The sequence below is a fragment of the Bactrocera oleae genome, chromosome 4 (assembly GCF_042242935.1).
Source record: "Bactrocera oleae isolate idBacOlea1 chromosome 4, idBacOlea1, whole genome shotgun sequence".
In the NCBI taxonomy this organism is placed as follows: domain Eukaryota; kingdom Metazoa; phylum Arthropoda; class Insecta; order Diptera; family Tephritidae; genus Bactrocera; species Bactrocera oleae.
In genome coordinates, this window is record NC_091538.1 from 60214862 (window position 1) to 60233458 (window position 18597).

At 32.3% G+C, this 18597-nt stretch overlaps 1 protein-coding gene across 1 annotated transcript in view; it reads right to left on the bottom strand.

The window, feature by feature from the left end:
• The window catches only part of Dgk (diacyl glycerol kinase 1), a 175961-nt gene that overhangs the window by 35781 nt on the left and 121583 nt on the right, over positions 1 to 18597 (bottom strand). The window contains exons 8-11 of the mRNA XM_070109011.1: positions 14953 to 15078; positions 12513 to 12637; positions 5181 to 5289; positions 1997 to 2128 (exon numbers count right to left, since the gene is read on the bottom strand). Coding sequence (XP_069965112.1) covers positions 1997 to 2128; positions 5181 to 5289; positions 12513 to 12637; positions 14953 to 15078 — 492 coding nt within the window. The remainder of the gene's footprint in view (positions 1 to 1996; positions 2129 to 5180; positions 5290 to 12512; positions 12638 to 14952; positions 15079 to 18597) is intronic.

Here is an 18597-nt window from a genome sequence, read left to right on the forward strand (position 1 = left end):
CATATTAGAAAATAGATGAACAAAAACAAAACTCCGTTGGTTGTTGTTGTGATTACTTAAAATACTCTCAAACTCTGGGTTGAGAGTGATTTCGGTGATAAAAATCCAGTACGTTCCGGTTGCGTAAGTCTTTATTTTGGGGAAGTAAGTCCGTTAGTAGTTTGTGACGGTCAATAAACTGATGAAAAAGCTTACTTCGTTCTTATAAATCGCTTAGATTCCTTCTAGCGAGTACCCCACTTTTTTTCGTAAATTTATTGTATATTTTCTCGAAGACCTATAGACTCCAATTGCTAACCATGGTGTCTTTAAAATGTTTAGGAAGTCTTTAGTTAAAATTTCATTAAATCTTTTAAAATCAACGAAATTTCATGAAACATTTGTTGGCTCTCCTAACTGGTATATGGAGGAAACGTGAGTAACCATTTAAAATAACATTTCTTAGTTTTCAGTTTGGCTTATTACTTAATTTAAAATGAATTAGTAAGAAGAAACTTTAAAAGTTTGTTAAGAGCTACAAATACTTTCATTATTTTTGCAACTATGAATAATGCTGTCGGATCCTATTTATATATCTCTGATTTGATTTGATTACTAAAAGTTTGTCGCAAACGTAGTGAAGATAACATTTTCAGTCTGAACTAATTTGACTCGGACTGTCATAAGAAGCTACATTTTCACGTATTTTGATACAAAACTTTATTATCGCCGTTAAAATAGGCTCTGAGAAATTGCAATAATTGATCCAAATTTTCATACGCTTGTAATTAGTTTCGGCTGGTTTGACCTTCAGCAAGTTTTGTTTTCTTCGGTTTCTTCTTGAACAGTTTTGTCAGCAATGATGAGTTTAATGAATATAGGGTCCTCAGTTTGGTTGTCTACCCTACCTTTTGCGACCTCTACTCGACGTGGTTTTTGCAAATTCAAGATTCAGTTCTTTTGGTACAAGTCTAGCATTGACACGTTTCATAACCAAAACATTGATCAAAATATGATGACTCGATACTTAAGAGTTGTTGGAATACTTTGTAATCTCTTTGATGAGGACTTTAAACAACTGTTTCACAACATTTTATCGATTTTTAAATGAACTGGTACGGATAAAATTTCATCACATGGTAAATGTCAAACAAATATGTTTATTTTGATTCCCCAAAAAAAATTGTATACCTTTCAAAAACACCCTCTATTATCAGTTAGCATAACAATGACGCTTGATTTTAAATGATCATAACCATCCAACTAAAAATACTTAAATTCAATGTGTAGTCACAATTATGATTGATACGAACAATGTTAGCAAATTGCCTTATTTATTGAACAAAATAGTTCTTGATTTAGCAAAATAATTGATTTAGCTAAAATAACAATACTATTCAATGTAATTTTCTGAATTGGTACATAAACAAATACTTAACTGAAATGCTGTATTACTGTTATATTACATTTACCCTACATTTAGTTTTAATTACATGTTGTTAGTGGTGAATAGTGGAAATTAATTCAAATTGTACTTGACTAACGAACTTATTTTGCTTATGCAAATGCGCTTCGATGTAAAATTCATTAGCCTAAATTTGAGTTATTTTCCTTCGCTTGTGGAGTTATGTAAATGCGCATGAATCAATTTCTTGAAGCAATTTACGTGCCGAATGATTTCCGACAAATGTAATGCACTCGACTGTGCAAACAAATATGCGCCAACAAACGCATGAACGCACGCACACACACACACACTCACACATACACGTAAGTGCTTGCAGTTGTGTATTTGGAAAATGTAAATTTAAATAAATACCCATCTAACGCTCACTTCCCATAAGGCACCCAGTTGCAATTTAACTTTTCACTTACAGAGTTATTTGAATTTCCGGCGTTTAAAATGAACTTCATCACGAACCGGAAATGCACTAAGACACATGCAACAAACATACACATACAAGCCTATAATATATAGCAGCTTATAGTATAGATGTGTCAAAGTGGTTGTACTTACACACACAGCAGAGACCCTTTTTGCCAAGGCCGACCAACATATTCAGGCAGAGATTACAATATGCCGGCTTGCTGAAATGTTTTAAGCGCCACACATGAATGCCATCCTCCTTCAGTGCCGTATTGTCAACGCCTGCAATCAGAGCATACAGAAAAAAATTTAATATAAAATATATATAGCATTGCAAATGGGAAAAGTTACACACACACAGCTAAATGATTGAAAGCGTAAACGAGCGTAATGGCAATATGTAAATAGAGCATGTAAGGGCGCGAAATAGCGAGTGCAATCAAATTTATTTATATGTATGAATGTATTTCCGGCGGATATTTAAATTTTATTTAATTGCTAAGCAAAATTTTAATTAAATGGCACAATTAGTATAACAGCCTTAACTTAGGCGAGTTTTGGAGATTACAAAAAATATCCCTTATCAATTGTTTTAACATTTTAAGGCTATCTATTACCATATATGTACAGTAAAAGTTTTGAAGGAAAATTTTATATATTTTTCGAGTTACACGCGATCATCAACGGCGTTAAAAAAAGATCTAACAGCAGAGATTCCGGCCATATCTGTGGATGAAACATAAAAAGAAAATCTCGGCTGGAAGATGTAGTCCGTACAATGATTAACGGTCGGTAAAACAAAAAAATGACAAAATGGCGGCGTTTTCAAAAAATATTGAATTTTACCCAAAACTTTGGACGTTTTTTTGCTGTGCAAATTCGACTTTTAGTCAAATCAAAAAACCGGCAGATCATTGTATGGAGAACTTTGTAGTAAATACAGCATATACAGATAAAAGTTGACAAATTATTTCAAATCATTTGTCTCCGAGTAATCACTGCAGCAAATTTGAAAAATTCTTTTTCGAGAAAAACGCGTTTAAAGATGTGAGTAGACAGACAACGTAAGCAATGAATACAGCTAAAAATTTTATCGTACTTCTGTGGCATGTATATTGGGGTGGGGTGGATTTATATGGAACTAAAGAACTGAAAAATTGCATATGCGACAATTGAACGCTCCAGCAAGGCACACATTTGGTACACACCTTAACTCTGTCTAAGCGGAATCAAGTTTTATATACCTTACTTTTGACAATTATGATTAGGGCAATGATACTGAAAAAATCATTAACATGATAATTGAATACCCCCTTGATGACATCTGTTATTCAATTTAAATATTGAACTTAAAAATTATAAATTCAGAGTGTTAGAGAACTAGAACATATTTCTTGAAAATTCTGCTACACTTAGATACTTTTTCCACTTTGATGATATTTTCTAGAGTCAAATAATGTCCTTGTGTTTAAAACAAGTAAATGCAAAGTAGCGCTGGGTTTAGTGATATGGCTGCAGAGTGTGTTGCTAAGCTCTTATGAAATAAACAGATTCTCCGTAGACGATAATGACATGTTATGAATAATATTTGCCAACGAGTTTCGCGCGTTTGATGTCATAACAATGGTTGTAAAGCAATGAAAATATGTCAAGCAGGCAATTTCATAATAGGTCGCTCGATATACAAACTCACAAATATACAAATGGATTACTTTTATATTTTCTCAACAAATTTACAATTGTGTGATTCCAAAATCGAGACATTTAAAGGAGATTTTACTTCACGGTCTTTGCTCAAATAAGTCTTAAGAATCAAAATTGTCGCTACTTTGACAACATCAATCTCCCTGAAATTCAAAGTGTTCTAGTCAAGAATGGTTGCATCATTGAACCCTTCCGTAAGTAGTAGCTCGGTGGTAATTGCTTGCAGTTTGGCGTCTTCAAACATTTTTGGTGATCTTCCACGTTCTTCATATCTCATATCAAAATTATTATCTCTGAACCGTTGAAACCATAGTTTGCATGTTGCTTCTGATAGAGCATGATCACCATCTGCCTCGACAAGCATTCCATGCGACTCTGCAGGACTTTTCTTCAAATGGAAACAAAAAATTTATGCTTTCCGCAAGTCATCTCTTCCCGGTACAAAATTTAACATATTCAACACCATGGAAGATGTTGTTTATTCAATCACTGTAAGGTTATTGAATATGTTTGACAGATGTTATGCCAACCAAACAGAAAAAAATCAAGAAAAAACGTTAGCTTCGGTTGTACAGAAGCTATAATACCCGCCACAGATAAAAAGGTTCATTACAATAACTAGATTTCGATCTAATTTCGTCAAGATATTACGTCAAATAAATATACAAGCACGTTATTCCGATTGTTAAGTTTAGTATAGTGGTCCGATATCGGCTGTTCCGATAAATGACCAATTTCTTAGATAGGAAAGGACAGGTGTCAAATTTCAGATCGATATTGCAAAAAGTGAGGGACTAGTTTGCGTATATACAGACAGACGGACATGCCTAAATCAACTCAGCTCATCATGCTGATCATTTAAGTATATATTTTATAGGGTCTCGGACGTTTCCTTCTGGGTGTTACAAACTTCGTGGCAAACTTAATATACCCTGTTCAGGGTATAATTAAGGCTCGTTCACAACAAATCTTCCATGTTGGCACTTTATACCGGTACACCTGATAAGAATGTGAGATGAGATTTATTCTAATTTAATTTCTTGTGGAGAGAAATCATGATCTATGGTTTTCAATATCTACATCTATATAAAAATATTTACTATTCATATCTCCTAATCATACTGCCGTTACCATCCCAAATTTAACTTGCTTTACCTAAGCCAAGGCAGGCTATGTCAAGAAATTAAAATGAAAAAATCTTCTTATGAAAATGGGATAAATAAAATCTGTTGGCTACTCTAATAAGTCGAGGAGATTTCCTTTAAATATCCTTTAAAGATTTACCTCAATTTTAAATTTTTCAAAAAACATTATCATAGTTGTCTGTAATTACGCAGAGGCTCATTAGAAAATTAAGTTTATGAAAAGTTTAAATAAGCAAAATAGTCAGCAAATCAACGCTCACAACTGCCACAACTCAGAGCAAAGAAAGTTTGCTACAACTTAATTGTCGCTGTCTCAAGTTTGCTTAAAACAAGTTAAGTAGTCATTTTACTTGAAGAACTTGCCGCCACTTTTATCTTTCGTTAAAGAAGAAATGCCGAAGACACTCTCCTGACACACCCTTTATACGCGCGTACATGCACACACACATGCATACCTAAATGCTCGCAAGAAAGACAATACTTACCCAAGAGCACGAGCAGCGGAATGGTTGTCAAGCCGCCGCGTTGCCATTCTTCCAGTGAAACAGTGCCATCGGCATCATAGTCAATTTCCACCATCATATCTTGCAGAATCTGTGAGGTGGAAAGAAAGTAACACAAAAAAGATTAAGAAAGGTAATATAAGAGTAGAAAATATGTAAGCGGAATGTATGTGTGTGATAATACTTTATATGTAAATAAGTGCAAACGTATATATGTGTGTGTGAATATGCGTAAAAATGTGTATGTGTGTATGTGTTTGGACCCACACATGGATTTACGCAAACATACATATATGTACGTGTTCATATTCACTTATATTAGAGCAGCTGAAAGCACAACAGGGCGTATGAGTAACCTCGAGCCAAATATGCCCAAGCAGTTAAGCGACGCTCGGAGTCGTGTGAGTAGCAATTCAAGCGACTACATATGCACGTTTCTTGAGTGTTGAATGCTGTGGGCATGGCATAAGCCTGAAGAACTCTTCTTCTTCTTCTTATCCATCCTATTGTTGCTTATTTGCCGGGTAAGGGCTTATGTTGCCACGCCGAAAAAGAGTTAATAGCGGTTGGCTGTCAGGGTTAACGCGCTTTGCCAGCGCAAATATATTAAGAATTTCCATTGAAATTTAATTCCGTATAAACTGTTTGCGGACAGGCAATTGCAAAGAGGAGTTGGGAGAGGTCACAAAGAGCTCACTTGGCTGTTGCAGATGAAAAGTTGATGAAAAATAGCAAAGCGGCAGCTAAGTAACTGCATTGAAAGGCGATTGTGTGCGCGGTTGCACAGCTGGAAATGTAATTTTCAGCTCTATTGCGGCGCAATAAACAATATAAAAATATCCTTTCTTGCATAAAAAACACAATGATAAAAATGCTTTGATGTGCGCGAATGCTGGCGGAACTATATAACTTTTGCTGCTTGTTTTATTACATTTCTTTGTACTAAATTTGTTGTGGCGCTTTTGTAGCAAATTGAAGGTAATTTCTTGCATTGTAGTGTTATTCAAGTATTGCGCATATTTTACAAAAGCTTGTGAAAAATTATTTGCTTGGATAGTTTTTAATACTTTTTTTTATTTATTTCTTATTAAAGCGTACATAGTATATATTTTAATAAAAATTTTTATATTTTTGGAAATCTATGAAAGGTGGCAACTCTGCTTTTGTCATTTATCACTGAGCTGCTGGAAACACGTATAGATTTACGAACCTAATTAGTCATAGTTTTAAACTTAGGAGGGGGGTTGTTTTGAGATTTTGGTACACATTAGAGTATCTTGTCTACAGTGTTTTTGCATTCATAATATACAATATTACTCTTTGCTGTTTACTTATAGCTAAAGTCATCATTGTTGTTTAACGGCCTATGATAAGCACTATATTTAATTTCCTGCTTTTTTTAGATTTATTATTAATTTATATTCCCTTAGAGCTCATCATATAGATGATGTCAATATAAGAAATTATAACCGCATCCATATGTTTACATCGTTATTAGAATTGTATGAAGTATGTAAAATTATAACATTTAAAAGCTGTGGCTTGTAAGAGGTTCCTACCTATTATTTCTATTTTGTTTGATATATACTACCAATTATATTGTTTTCTGTGTTTAAATATTAAAGAGTATCTCTTAGCAAAAAAAAAAACGGAAAATGCTATTAATTGAGAGGAAAGAAGGAAGGTAATGAATGGCCACAATCACAAAAAAACAAGTTATAGAGAAACTGAAAGTTTAAATTATTAACTAAATTATATTGTGAAAAAATAAACGTATTTATTAGAAAATGTCCCACATATTTTCACGCAACATTTTTTTTATTCATTTCACTAAAAACTAATAAAGTAAGTCAATTTCATGAATTAACAAAACTGTTTACGATTTTGTGTACAATTTACATGCTGTTGTATGCGGCGGTTTGCATAATCTTATATTCTATCATTCTCGAACTTAGCTATTAGCGTTGCTTTAAGTGACTTATGTACAACTCTTAGTCGAGTTGAAAGATTTATAATTACAAAATTATGCATTGAAATTTTCGATTTTAAAAATTAAATTTTAATATTTTTCAAAAATAATTGGAATTAATTACTGATTGTTTAATTGAAGAAAAAAAAAAGCAAAAAATTTCAATTTAAAATTGAAAATTTAATTGTTAATCCGAAATTGAGAAATAAAATTTGAATATGTAATTTAAAAATTCGTGTTACAAATAAAAAAAAAACTATTTATTACTATTTTTAACTATTTTGTAGGGCTATAAAAGAAAAAAATTACATTTTACATCTAATGAAACCTATAATTAAAAGAAATTAAATGTAAATAAGATAGAGAGTGTTAAACTATGTTGGAATTTTGTCCGGTTTTTAGGACACACATTTTAGTTTTTGATTTTTAATTCGATTTTGGGAATCAAAATTTTATTTTTAATTTACCAAACTGGTATTTGTACTTAGAAATTAAAAAATATTATTCAATTTAAATGTAATTTTATTTTATTTTTTTAATGCATTTTTTGCAACCTTGGTATTTAGTCATTATTTGTTAATAAAAATAATTTGTTATGAAAATATCAAAGTACCTGATATAACTTGTTTATATTGTACTTACATACAGGTATATATAAATATAATTTATATATATTTTGTTAGAAAAAAAATAACATTTTAGTATGTGGAAAACTAGTTTTAAAAGATATAAGAAAATTCTCAAAGAATTCGAATTGAATTATTTAAAATTGCGAAATTTCATTTTCATTAGTATTAAATTTTTGATACCTCAAAAACTGAGGAACTAGTTCGGATGTATACAAACGGAGAGGCGAACGGACATGGCTAACTCGACTCAGTTGGTCATGATAATCATTTATATGTATATTTTATAGGGTCGCCTACGTTTCCTCCTAGATGTTACGAGCTTCGTGGCAAACTCAATAATCCCTGTTCAGGGCATAATAAATAATATATGTTAAAAAGCACATTACAAACAACAACTTAGCTGCGTGTTCCAATATAATCATATATGTTATACTATTTAATTTCTTCCATGCTCCGCTATGTACTCAGCTTTATATTATATGTGCATACTTGAAAATATTAATGTCTTCAACACAGTGGAATCACTTAGTTAAGTTGAACTTAAAATGTTAATAAAACTCACAGTTCAGAGAATATTTAACTATATAACTGTATAATATATATATATATATATATTATATATATATGTGAGCTTATTAAAGAGTTTTAAGCATATCTGTTTTAAGCTTAAACCTTTTTTACGCTCGTTTTCACCTGCCCGCGCGCCAACAATCCAATTCATTTAATTTACTTTGATGCAGCTATATTTGCAGCCTACGGCTGATTTCACCACAAAAGGTTGTTCATTATCATATCAAAATTGGTGAAATTGTCAAAGCGCACAAACGCACCTGTACTAATACAAAAAACAAGTAAATAGTTTGCAGCAAATCAAATAAAGTAAATTAACAGCCGCGTAACTAGCGAAATAATCAGCGATCAGCAGAAAAAGGGAGCATTTGTATGTGTGTGTGTTGCTGGGTGCCTTTTCGGTGCTTTGTAAATAAGCGCGTCGAATTTTATGCTTATGTAAGCATTGAGGCAGCTAGCAAAATCAGCTATAATTGGAAAAGTTTTATTGAGTTTGACCGCAGGTTGCGGTTTGCGTGGGCAAAGCAATCACACCAGCTGTTGCAAGGTTGTATGCGGGGGCATATGCATATGTATTTGTGAATGTGTGCTTTCAAATTTTCTGTGGCGGCCGAGGTTGCCGCCAGTGCTGTCGAAAATGAGGCCTGAAATATCCCTTAACGTATATATCTGCGCAGCATTACCGTTATTAACACGTGTTTCCGTTATAATTTGCTTACTCAATGAAATAGTCAAAAAAAACAAAAACCCGCAATCAAATGGTATTTTAAAATACTTCTTGCAAGAGCACATAAAATGCAGCTGCCCCATTCGTACCCAAGTATGACTCGACTCGTCAGCAGTTTCCGTCTCAAAATTTATGATCGCCAAAAGTCACATTTGACTCATGCTATTTTATCGCACCCACTGACAACGTGTATGATTTGTTATATGATTTGTATGATTATATGACATGTATTCACTTCAATTGGATTTTTGGTTGTGCTCCGCACCGATTTTATGACGAATTAATGTGCAGAAATTTATGACAGATGCTGCCATAAAATAAACATATATGTAGTTAACTATTATGACTATACCCTATATATGTGCATTAACGAGTAAAATTTCTACTCTATGATAATGAGGAATCGAAAATTTGTACATTCCGATATACATAATTTCCGTTAAAAATAAACAGCTTGATTTAAAATGAAAAGTTTTAAGGTATAAAGACAGAAAATAACAAAGATTTAAAATTCAGACACATCAAAATGAACTGGTGAGCTAAGGGCTATAGAAAGGGGTGCATTTGAGCATTTAGTGAGACGAGACAAGAAAAACACTGCAATAGTTAAGAAGTCTGAAACCGAAGTTGATAGAAAGTTCCTGACAATATACCCCTTAACCAAGCTTTAACCTATCCATAAAGAAGCTCACTTCTCCTCTCCTCCAGCGGCTTATACCTACAACTTCGTCGCAGGTATGTGGGCGGAGAAAAAGCAAAAGAATTTCTGAGTCTGATAGCAACTTTCGCGGCCATAGCCTCCTGGCGATGTCTATAGGACATATATTATGTAGAATATATGGAAGTTATTTTTCGCATATTTTAGAAATGGCTCATAATTTTAGAATTGAGTATCACAACTAGGCGAAATCGAAATCAACGTTAGATATGATTGAGAAAGTGAAAAAAGAATAACAACTGTTGTAATTTTTTTTGTTTAAGTACGGTGACTGATATAAGCTTTGAAGATCGGGACTCATTCCTCTTAGAATGAAAGAGAAGCCTTGGTGGAAGTCATCCAGAAAATACTTATAGGTATTTTGTAGAATACACTGCTCTAATTTCTTAAATAAAAGCAATAGTGAAACACTCGGAGAAAGTAATAAACCCGATGATGATAAGATGGTAATTTTAATGCTTCATTAATATACTATAAAGATGTTAGAGGCTTACTTATTCGGCTTATGGAGATGTTAAATTACTGATGCTTTTCAAATATTACAGTGAAAGGTTGAGAGGATGGTTTCTTCAACTTTTATGCAAAAAAATTGTTAGATTAAAACATGCTTAACTGTTGAAATTTAAATGTACTTTGATCAAACCCATTATAATTGGATAGTACTTACTATATACGATTTTATCGAGAGTATTTTATGAAAGATGCAATCCCTACATCGATAATCTGATCTGAATCTTCTTAGTGTGACTTTAGACTTAGGTAATGCAATTTTTAAAAAAATACTCGAGAAAAATATATGTACGACTTGCAAATACTTTCACGCGGAAGAGTTGTCAAAACTTAAACATCATGAGCTCAGGCAAAAGGAAGAATCTCCTCAGTCGGTTTGATGGTAAAGAAAATTTCAGATATATTCATAATCTCTTTGAAATCGATAATATTGTGTAGTTTGTCCTATTAACGTACAGGTATTTTATTATTATAGCGCGTGTTCTTTTGCCACTCGCTTATAAAATTAAAACAGTGCTATTTTGGACTGTATATGAGTTCGAGAAAAATAATTATCTCTTAGAAATTTTCAATTATAATTTTTTGGTACGATAATATTTTAAATATTTTTCGCCACTCACCGAATTTGAACACTTCAAAGAGACTTCAGTCGGTTTGTTTCACCTTAATTAGTTATATGCATTAATTTTCTTCAACACGCACGTGTCACGAAACTTTGCTCGGCTTAACAACACATTATATGTAATTCTGTATATCTAACTATTTCTATGGGAACACAGTAAGGACTAGGGGACTTTGTTAATACTTTACGTACCTAACTAATGTCTAGAACCAAGCATTTTGCAACTTAATTCGAACACATAATTAGGTGTGTGCGTACTTGAGGAAGTCCTTGCATATAAAGCGTTGTATCAGGCTTAGATATAGGGTGTCTGTTTAAAGAGTATAGAAGTTTTTTGATTTCAAATGAAATGTAGAAAAATCATGGAAGTGGGTCTAAAGGAGTGATATGTTCTATACTATACAAGAATGATCATTTGGTTGATTTATTTTCTGATAATGACTTCGATATGTAATCTATACCAGAAACTAATTCTTATATCCTGCATGGTATATATTAAGTTTGCCACGAAGTTTGTCACGCCCAGAAGGAATTGTCGAAGACTCTATAAAATATATTATAATGATCAGCATGACGCTCTGTGTCGATTTAGCCATGACTTTCTGTCACTCCATCAGTATATACGCGAATTAGTTTTGAGATATCAATCTGAAATTTTACACACGTCCTTTTCTTTCCAAGAAGCTGTTCATTTGTCGATACCACCGATATCGGACCATTATAGTATATATCTACTATACAAAGTAAACGGCCAAAATAAGTTTTGGTATGGAAAACTTTTTTGTTTGACCAGATATCTTACCGAAATTTGGCACTGATTATTGTTAAAGGCAACTATACAAACTCGCCGAAGTAATTGTCAAAATGAAGTTATTGTATGGAAACTTTTTTATTTGTGAATGTGTTTATAGCGAAGTCACACCCTTAAGAACATGTTTCTATTTTAAAAAACTCACCCTATACCTATATAAGAAAACTTTTGACCGTGAGAACGCACTTCATTAATTTAACCAACAATTAGTAGCTGGAACAAAATGCATGCTAAAAAGGCGATTTGCTCATTTCGACAACGTCGTCATCATTAAACCGAAGACCATGCAATACGAATGTGTGCGGGTACAAATAGTCGTAGAAGATTTAATTACATTTATTGTCTTTTACTGTTAACTGCTATACTATAAAATACACGATAGTAAATAGTCAACCTGCAGCGTACTTAGCGAGTGAAATTTACAGTGGAAAATTTTACGATTTCATGTTTACGAGCCTGGGGTGCCTAGTTTAAGACGCTAACGAAACGATGAAATGGGCGTAATGACAACAATGACTTGATGGTGATGATGATGATAAGTGGCTTAATGCCACGTACATAAACAAGCAAATAAAAATGCAAAAATGGAGACAAATATATACAAAAGGAACGAAAGTACGAAATAATGCTGAGAAGTGAAGAAGGGTGAAGACATCTCTCGTGAAAATGAAGTGATTTGTATTTAAATGATTTGTGCTTATGTTATATTGTGTGGGTGTGTTTGAAATATTTTTACTCTTAAATGAAGTCTTACTTACCGGCCGCAATTCGCTAACATCCCAGCCAAGATATTCGGCAACAGCCATCATTTGATTAACAATCGCATCCATTTCGGCGGTATCCAGGACACCATTGCCATCGGTATCATATAGACGAAACATAACTGTGGGGTTTAAGTGAGAGAAAACATATAAAAAAACCGAATAAAAAGTAGACAATAAAATACTCTATCGAGTAAGAATAGACAGGATTGGCGAAAATGTGAGCAAGAGCACGAGGAAATATGCACACGTTTGTATTTGTGAGATATTCTGTATATGCAAGCCTCTCCGAAAATGTCTGTATTTTTTATGCCTTTCATTAAATAAAAGAAAAGAGAAAACAATAAAAAATTCTTAGCTCTGATTTAAGCTTCTTCTTCTGCTACAAAAAGCGACTAACTGCGCCTTAAAACATGTTGCAATTTGCATTTTCCTACACTCTTGCATGTCATTTAGTGTAGCATACATTTGGACGTTCATTTAGTTTATATTAGTCCGTCTTTCAGCAAATTTTTCTTTGTAGTTCTATTAAGTTATAGTGACTTGATGTGCATGCTGAATTTTTTCTTTTATTTTCCACTCTTTTTTGCAGTGAAATTAGTCCTTAAAAAAGTTTCGAAATTTGCAGTCACTTTTCTTCCAGAAATATATTTAAGACGTACATAAAAGTTGAATGGAAATTAGTTTGCTTGGTATGCTTCGAGAAATTCATTAAAACTAAATTTAACTCAGTGTATTCTAAAGAAAGTGATTGAAATATTATATATAGTGTGGCCAGCAATGTTTAAAATATATTGCATTAACTTTCATGAATGTCCAACTGCTGCATAACTACGAGAATAGTTTTTCGACGATAACTACATTGATAGTATTAGTGTGACACACCTGTTATACTTTATTAACAAGCCATACTACTACTTTCGGGTCCAGTTCGTGATTTAGTTTTTATTATATTTTGTTTTAATTTTTTTGGCTAATAAGAAATAATAATATTACATAATAAAATTACACCACTAGGATTGTGTTATTGGATTTCAGGAACTTTTAAAAATACATATTCGGTATCCCGAAATTTCATGATCAGTGCGGGATTTCATTATTATTGAATATTTAATTTACATAATGTAAACGAAGTAGTAATATTCTATTACCAAAGCGAATCGCTAGGATTGTATTCTTAGGATTTGCAAAAGAAAAATATTCGTGATCCCGAAATTTCGGTACCACTTCAGAATTTTAATAAATTTTAATTTAATTTTTATAAATTAGACTAACTATTCATATTTTATTATGTCTGTATGTAGTAAGTAATCTCAAACCCTTAAGATATTTGATATAAAAAAATTCGGGATCCCTTATTTTGAGACCAGTTTGTGATTTTACTTTTGTTAAATTTTATTTAAATTTTTGTAATTTAGACGAAAAGAGTCGTACCACCAGGAATGTATTCTTGGAATGATAAATATATTCGGGATCCCGAAATTTCGGGATCAGTTCGGTAATCCATTTGAGCTAAATTTGAAAATAATTGGTGTAATTTAGAGAAACTCATCAGACACTTATTACAGCTTACAGTTATTCTATTTTCTGTAGTAATACTCTGTATAGGTACCTTGGTTTAATAATAATACATTGTACTAAAAACATGCAAATATTTTCTGTCTGAACGTAATTTTGAAAGAAATATATAATATTAAATTTATCTTACACTTTTGTTTGGATGAAAAAATGTAATAATCTAAATATATGGCAACCCTCATCATAACTTCCGTCAAAAGTCTTTCTAAAAACCTGTTTGGCTTGATATCCATATTGTAAGATTTAATTTACTTTTTCTCTTGAACCAAATATTTCAAATAGGTGGCAACTCTCTTTATAAAAGGCTGCGTCAGAAATCCTTTTCTAACCTGTTAAGTTCTATGCCAGATTTCTTATAGTTGTTTTATTTTAATTGAATAAAAATTGTAAACAGATGGCAACCTTCTTAATATATTTTTAACTGTAACTTTTTCATATTGATATTATATTGTTTATATTGTGGTGTTTTTTTAATTTAAAATAATTTAAAATGTTTTTTTAATAAATTAAAATAAGATCTCTTACTTCGAAATAAGGTTTTTTTTGCAAAATATTTGTTGTCGAATCTTCATAAACACCAAAATAATCGACAAACTTCAGCTTTCGAAAAACTTTAAGCTTAATAGGAATGTGAGAGAAATGTTGAAACACCTTCTACCTTTAATAATTTACTAAGTAAATCTCTTTACGATACTCCAAATCATCAATTTCGAATTTCAAAAATATCAAAATTTCCCACTATTTTCTTTCTCCTTTCCATTATATAACCAATTACTTTGATTGATTTTGTGGGTGGTGATTATAAATCACTCTTGTTCATCGAGTCTTTTTCCGTTTCTTAACTATCGTCACTACTTACATTCAAGCTTATCTTCCGGTCGTCCAGCTTCCAGCAATGACAAATAACAGACGACATCCTTGAGCGGCACCTTCAGCGTCAACGGATCAAAGTGTGAAAGTTTGCGTGCCAAAAGTTTGATATCAGCTGCAAATGAAGAATAAAGCGAAAACATAAATATATAGTTCAGAGGAAGAAGAATAAGAAGACGGAAAGGCGTAAATGTGTAAATGCAGAAAATATCAGCGTGTTAAGTCTTAAACACTGCGCAGTAAAATGATGTGCTGAGCGCGCGTGAAATTTAAAACCAACCAAAGGATGAGCACTTTGAATGCCCTGAATGACTAGCATATTTCTTAGCTAGCTCACAGCGTTCCAGGCATTACAGTAATCCAGCAGAATGGTAGTTAGGAGTGCCGCACTCTCGCTACACCCAGCAATCTTCAAAGTCACTTAGCTGTACAAGAGTTATCATGATGAAAGGGGAAGAATGCTATCATATTCCACTCTCCACTACTTGGCATTAGCTTGCATTTAGTATATACATATAATATATATTTGTATATATGAACATTACTGTATACGAATTTGTGAGCCAAGCGCAGTTTCTCACTCCACTTACAAAATTCATGCCATTAATTTGTTCAGTCAGTCCACTCCTTTGTCTCCTTTCACTCACTGACAAACTCACTCACTTCCAGCGCTGCCATTTCATCGTTTCATCATCGCTTCGCTCTCATATAAAATTACATTTCATTTTGCAAATTTGTTAGTGTTTGCTTCAAATTGTAATTCATCATAGTCAACATTTAATTAAATTTATTTGCTTTCAAATACCCACAAAAAGTCCATTGATTCGGACGAAAAACGTTATGCGTCATTGAGTAGCCGAAAAATTTTTAACCCTTTCATTGACTCAAGCGCAGGAAAAAGGCTCTTATTTGTGCCGTTATTCTCTATTAATGAATTGGTAGTTTTTGAAATTTCAGTGGAAATATTTTATTACATACAACTTTGGTTAGAAAAAATTTCCTTTACGAAATTAACCAGATAATTAGCGCATAAATTATTTTAAATCCTACAGCAAAAAGTATGAATTGAAACCTTTGTTGATGTGTTGATACATTAAGGGGGTTTATAGTTATAAAAAAAATATATAATAAAGTACAGAGGTTATGTTTTTCAGGGTGTTTTTTTTTATTAAAAAAAGCAATTTGTTTGAAGTATTGAAAACCTGTCAAAGGCTGTTATTCACTTTTCCGCTTTGGTAGAGCCAAAAGAAAGTTTAACGCAGAAAAAAATTCTCTATGGGCATTTATCAACACAGGAAACATCTCAGCTGTAAAAAATATTCCATTTTTCTGCTTTTATTTTAAATTTCCCTCGTATTAATTTCTTTAATAGTGCAATACTACCACTGAAGCTACTTTCACCTAACTTCACGGAACTTAAAAAAATAACTCAGTTTGTTTTGGTGCTTGGTTTAAGCGATTATTCGTTTGCCACTCGCTTACAAATAACGGGGATATACTTGTAGTCACATTACCTTAAAGTTATTATATATAATAAAAATATTTAAAACTTTTGTATTAACACTTTATTTACAGAACCTCAAAATTTATTTGAAAAATTGAAATATCCAAGTATCTTTTACAATTTGTATACACTGAACCGGGTGTATTCAGTTTCTCATAATGTTTGCAACACCAAAAAGAAAACATCGGAGACCCTATAAAATATATATGTAAATGATAAGCGTGGCTAACTTGTCTCTGAGTTTTTGAGATATAACTCTGAAATTTCACACGCGTCCCATTCTACCTAAGAAGCTGCTCATTTGTCGGAAATGCCGATCAAAACAAAACGAAGATCTGTTTATACCCTTTTTTATTGTTTTTCTTATTTTTTTAAGGAACTTGGTGTAAACTTAGCTTTTGATGTCCTAAACACATTGTATATTTTTGATTGTATATAAACTACTGTAGTAAGTTTTTCGTTTGTATTCATTACATAGAGGTTCAGCATAGCTACAAGCTCTTCGCAATATCCACTTCGGTTGTCAAGGAGAATGACTCAATTTTTGTGAAATAAACCTTTGTTCGAACAGTCAGTCGGAAGGGTCACAGCATGCTCAAATTTCTTGAAATCTTTTTGATATATAAATATAATTTAAAGTCAATATTGTTTTCATATTACAAACATCCGTTATGTGAACAAAACTATTTTGCTGTGTGAAAAGTATTGCTAAACCATAAAACTATTTATAGCTTTTACAGAATATTGACAGAAAATGCCTTAAAAATATTGCATTACTCTGAAGGGAATATATAGCAAGAATTATGCTTTAAAAATAACTGTTCAAGAAACAGAAACAAATATACGTATTTTGCCCTATCTATCATAACATAAATATTGATATATTTATTTAGAAATCATGCTCATATTGTTAAGCACATCGTATACTCTTAAGTAGAGAATTATGTCTTCGCGCCACTATGCCACACTTGTAGTCATAAAAATACCTGCGTACATCCTTTATCGATTACGCTGGTTTTCGGAACTTCCTCTTTTAGGTAAATACTTCCTGTTATATTAGTAAATACATGTACTTCCTGCTTGCTTCCAACGAACTTTGTGACTTATTTAGTGCGTAATAGCTTACATTCTTTTGAAGATGATGAGGCAACTTCAGAATAAAATATTTTCGTGGAAGGGTCGAAAAATGTGTGTTTGGTTGTTTACTGCTAACTTTCTCTTTTTTATTCATGATTTTGAATGTACTATTTTTTGAATAGCTTGTCTGAACGCTTCGTTGGGAAAAATATATGTATTTTGCTCTTTAATCTCATTCGTTATGCATTTCCTCATACACATGTTCTTCAGATATGCTTCGCTATTATTCATTTATTCACCTTTTTATATTTTTACGCATACATCTATATGTATATATATGGCTACAATTTTAATATACATACATATGAGTTGCATTATTTATTTATGTATGTTGCTTTTATATGCTCACATTCACACATAAAAATATATTATATAAACCTATCCCTATTTATTGCGAGCATATCTGCTCAGTATTACTTTTGTCCTCGAATTACTGGGTTATCCGTTGCGCGTATTATAAGCGAATATATTAAGATTCATAATAGAGGGAGGGTGTGGTCGTCACAAAGGTAAATGCCTAGGTGAAATGTCCGTAACTATATGAACTGTTTAAGTAAATGCCTATAAGCCGCTTAAGTGGGAGTAAGTAAACATATTTTGAAAAAGTAATTTCGTTGACTGGGCGCACAATCGCACATACATACATTGATAAATGTACACACACATATCCCAAAGCTTTCATAGTGTGCTGTTTGAGTGAGAAAGAGGTTTGGAAATAAATTGTGTAGGCATGAGCACTACTTCGTGTCCATGTGTTACTAAGCTTCGAACATTTATTCTCATATCTATGTATATTAGCATGTTCGTTATTTCCCAAATTAGTTGTTTTTTAGCAAATGCCTCTTAAGTTTCAGTTTTTGCCCTAAATAAAGAGATCAACTTAAACCAGCTCTGAATTTTCAATTTAAACCTTGGCTTAATCGTATTTCCTTTCCCATATATAAAACGTGGAATTTGATATTTTGCATTAAACAAGTAAAGCTACAATTTTGA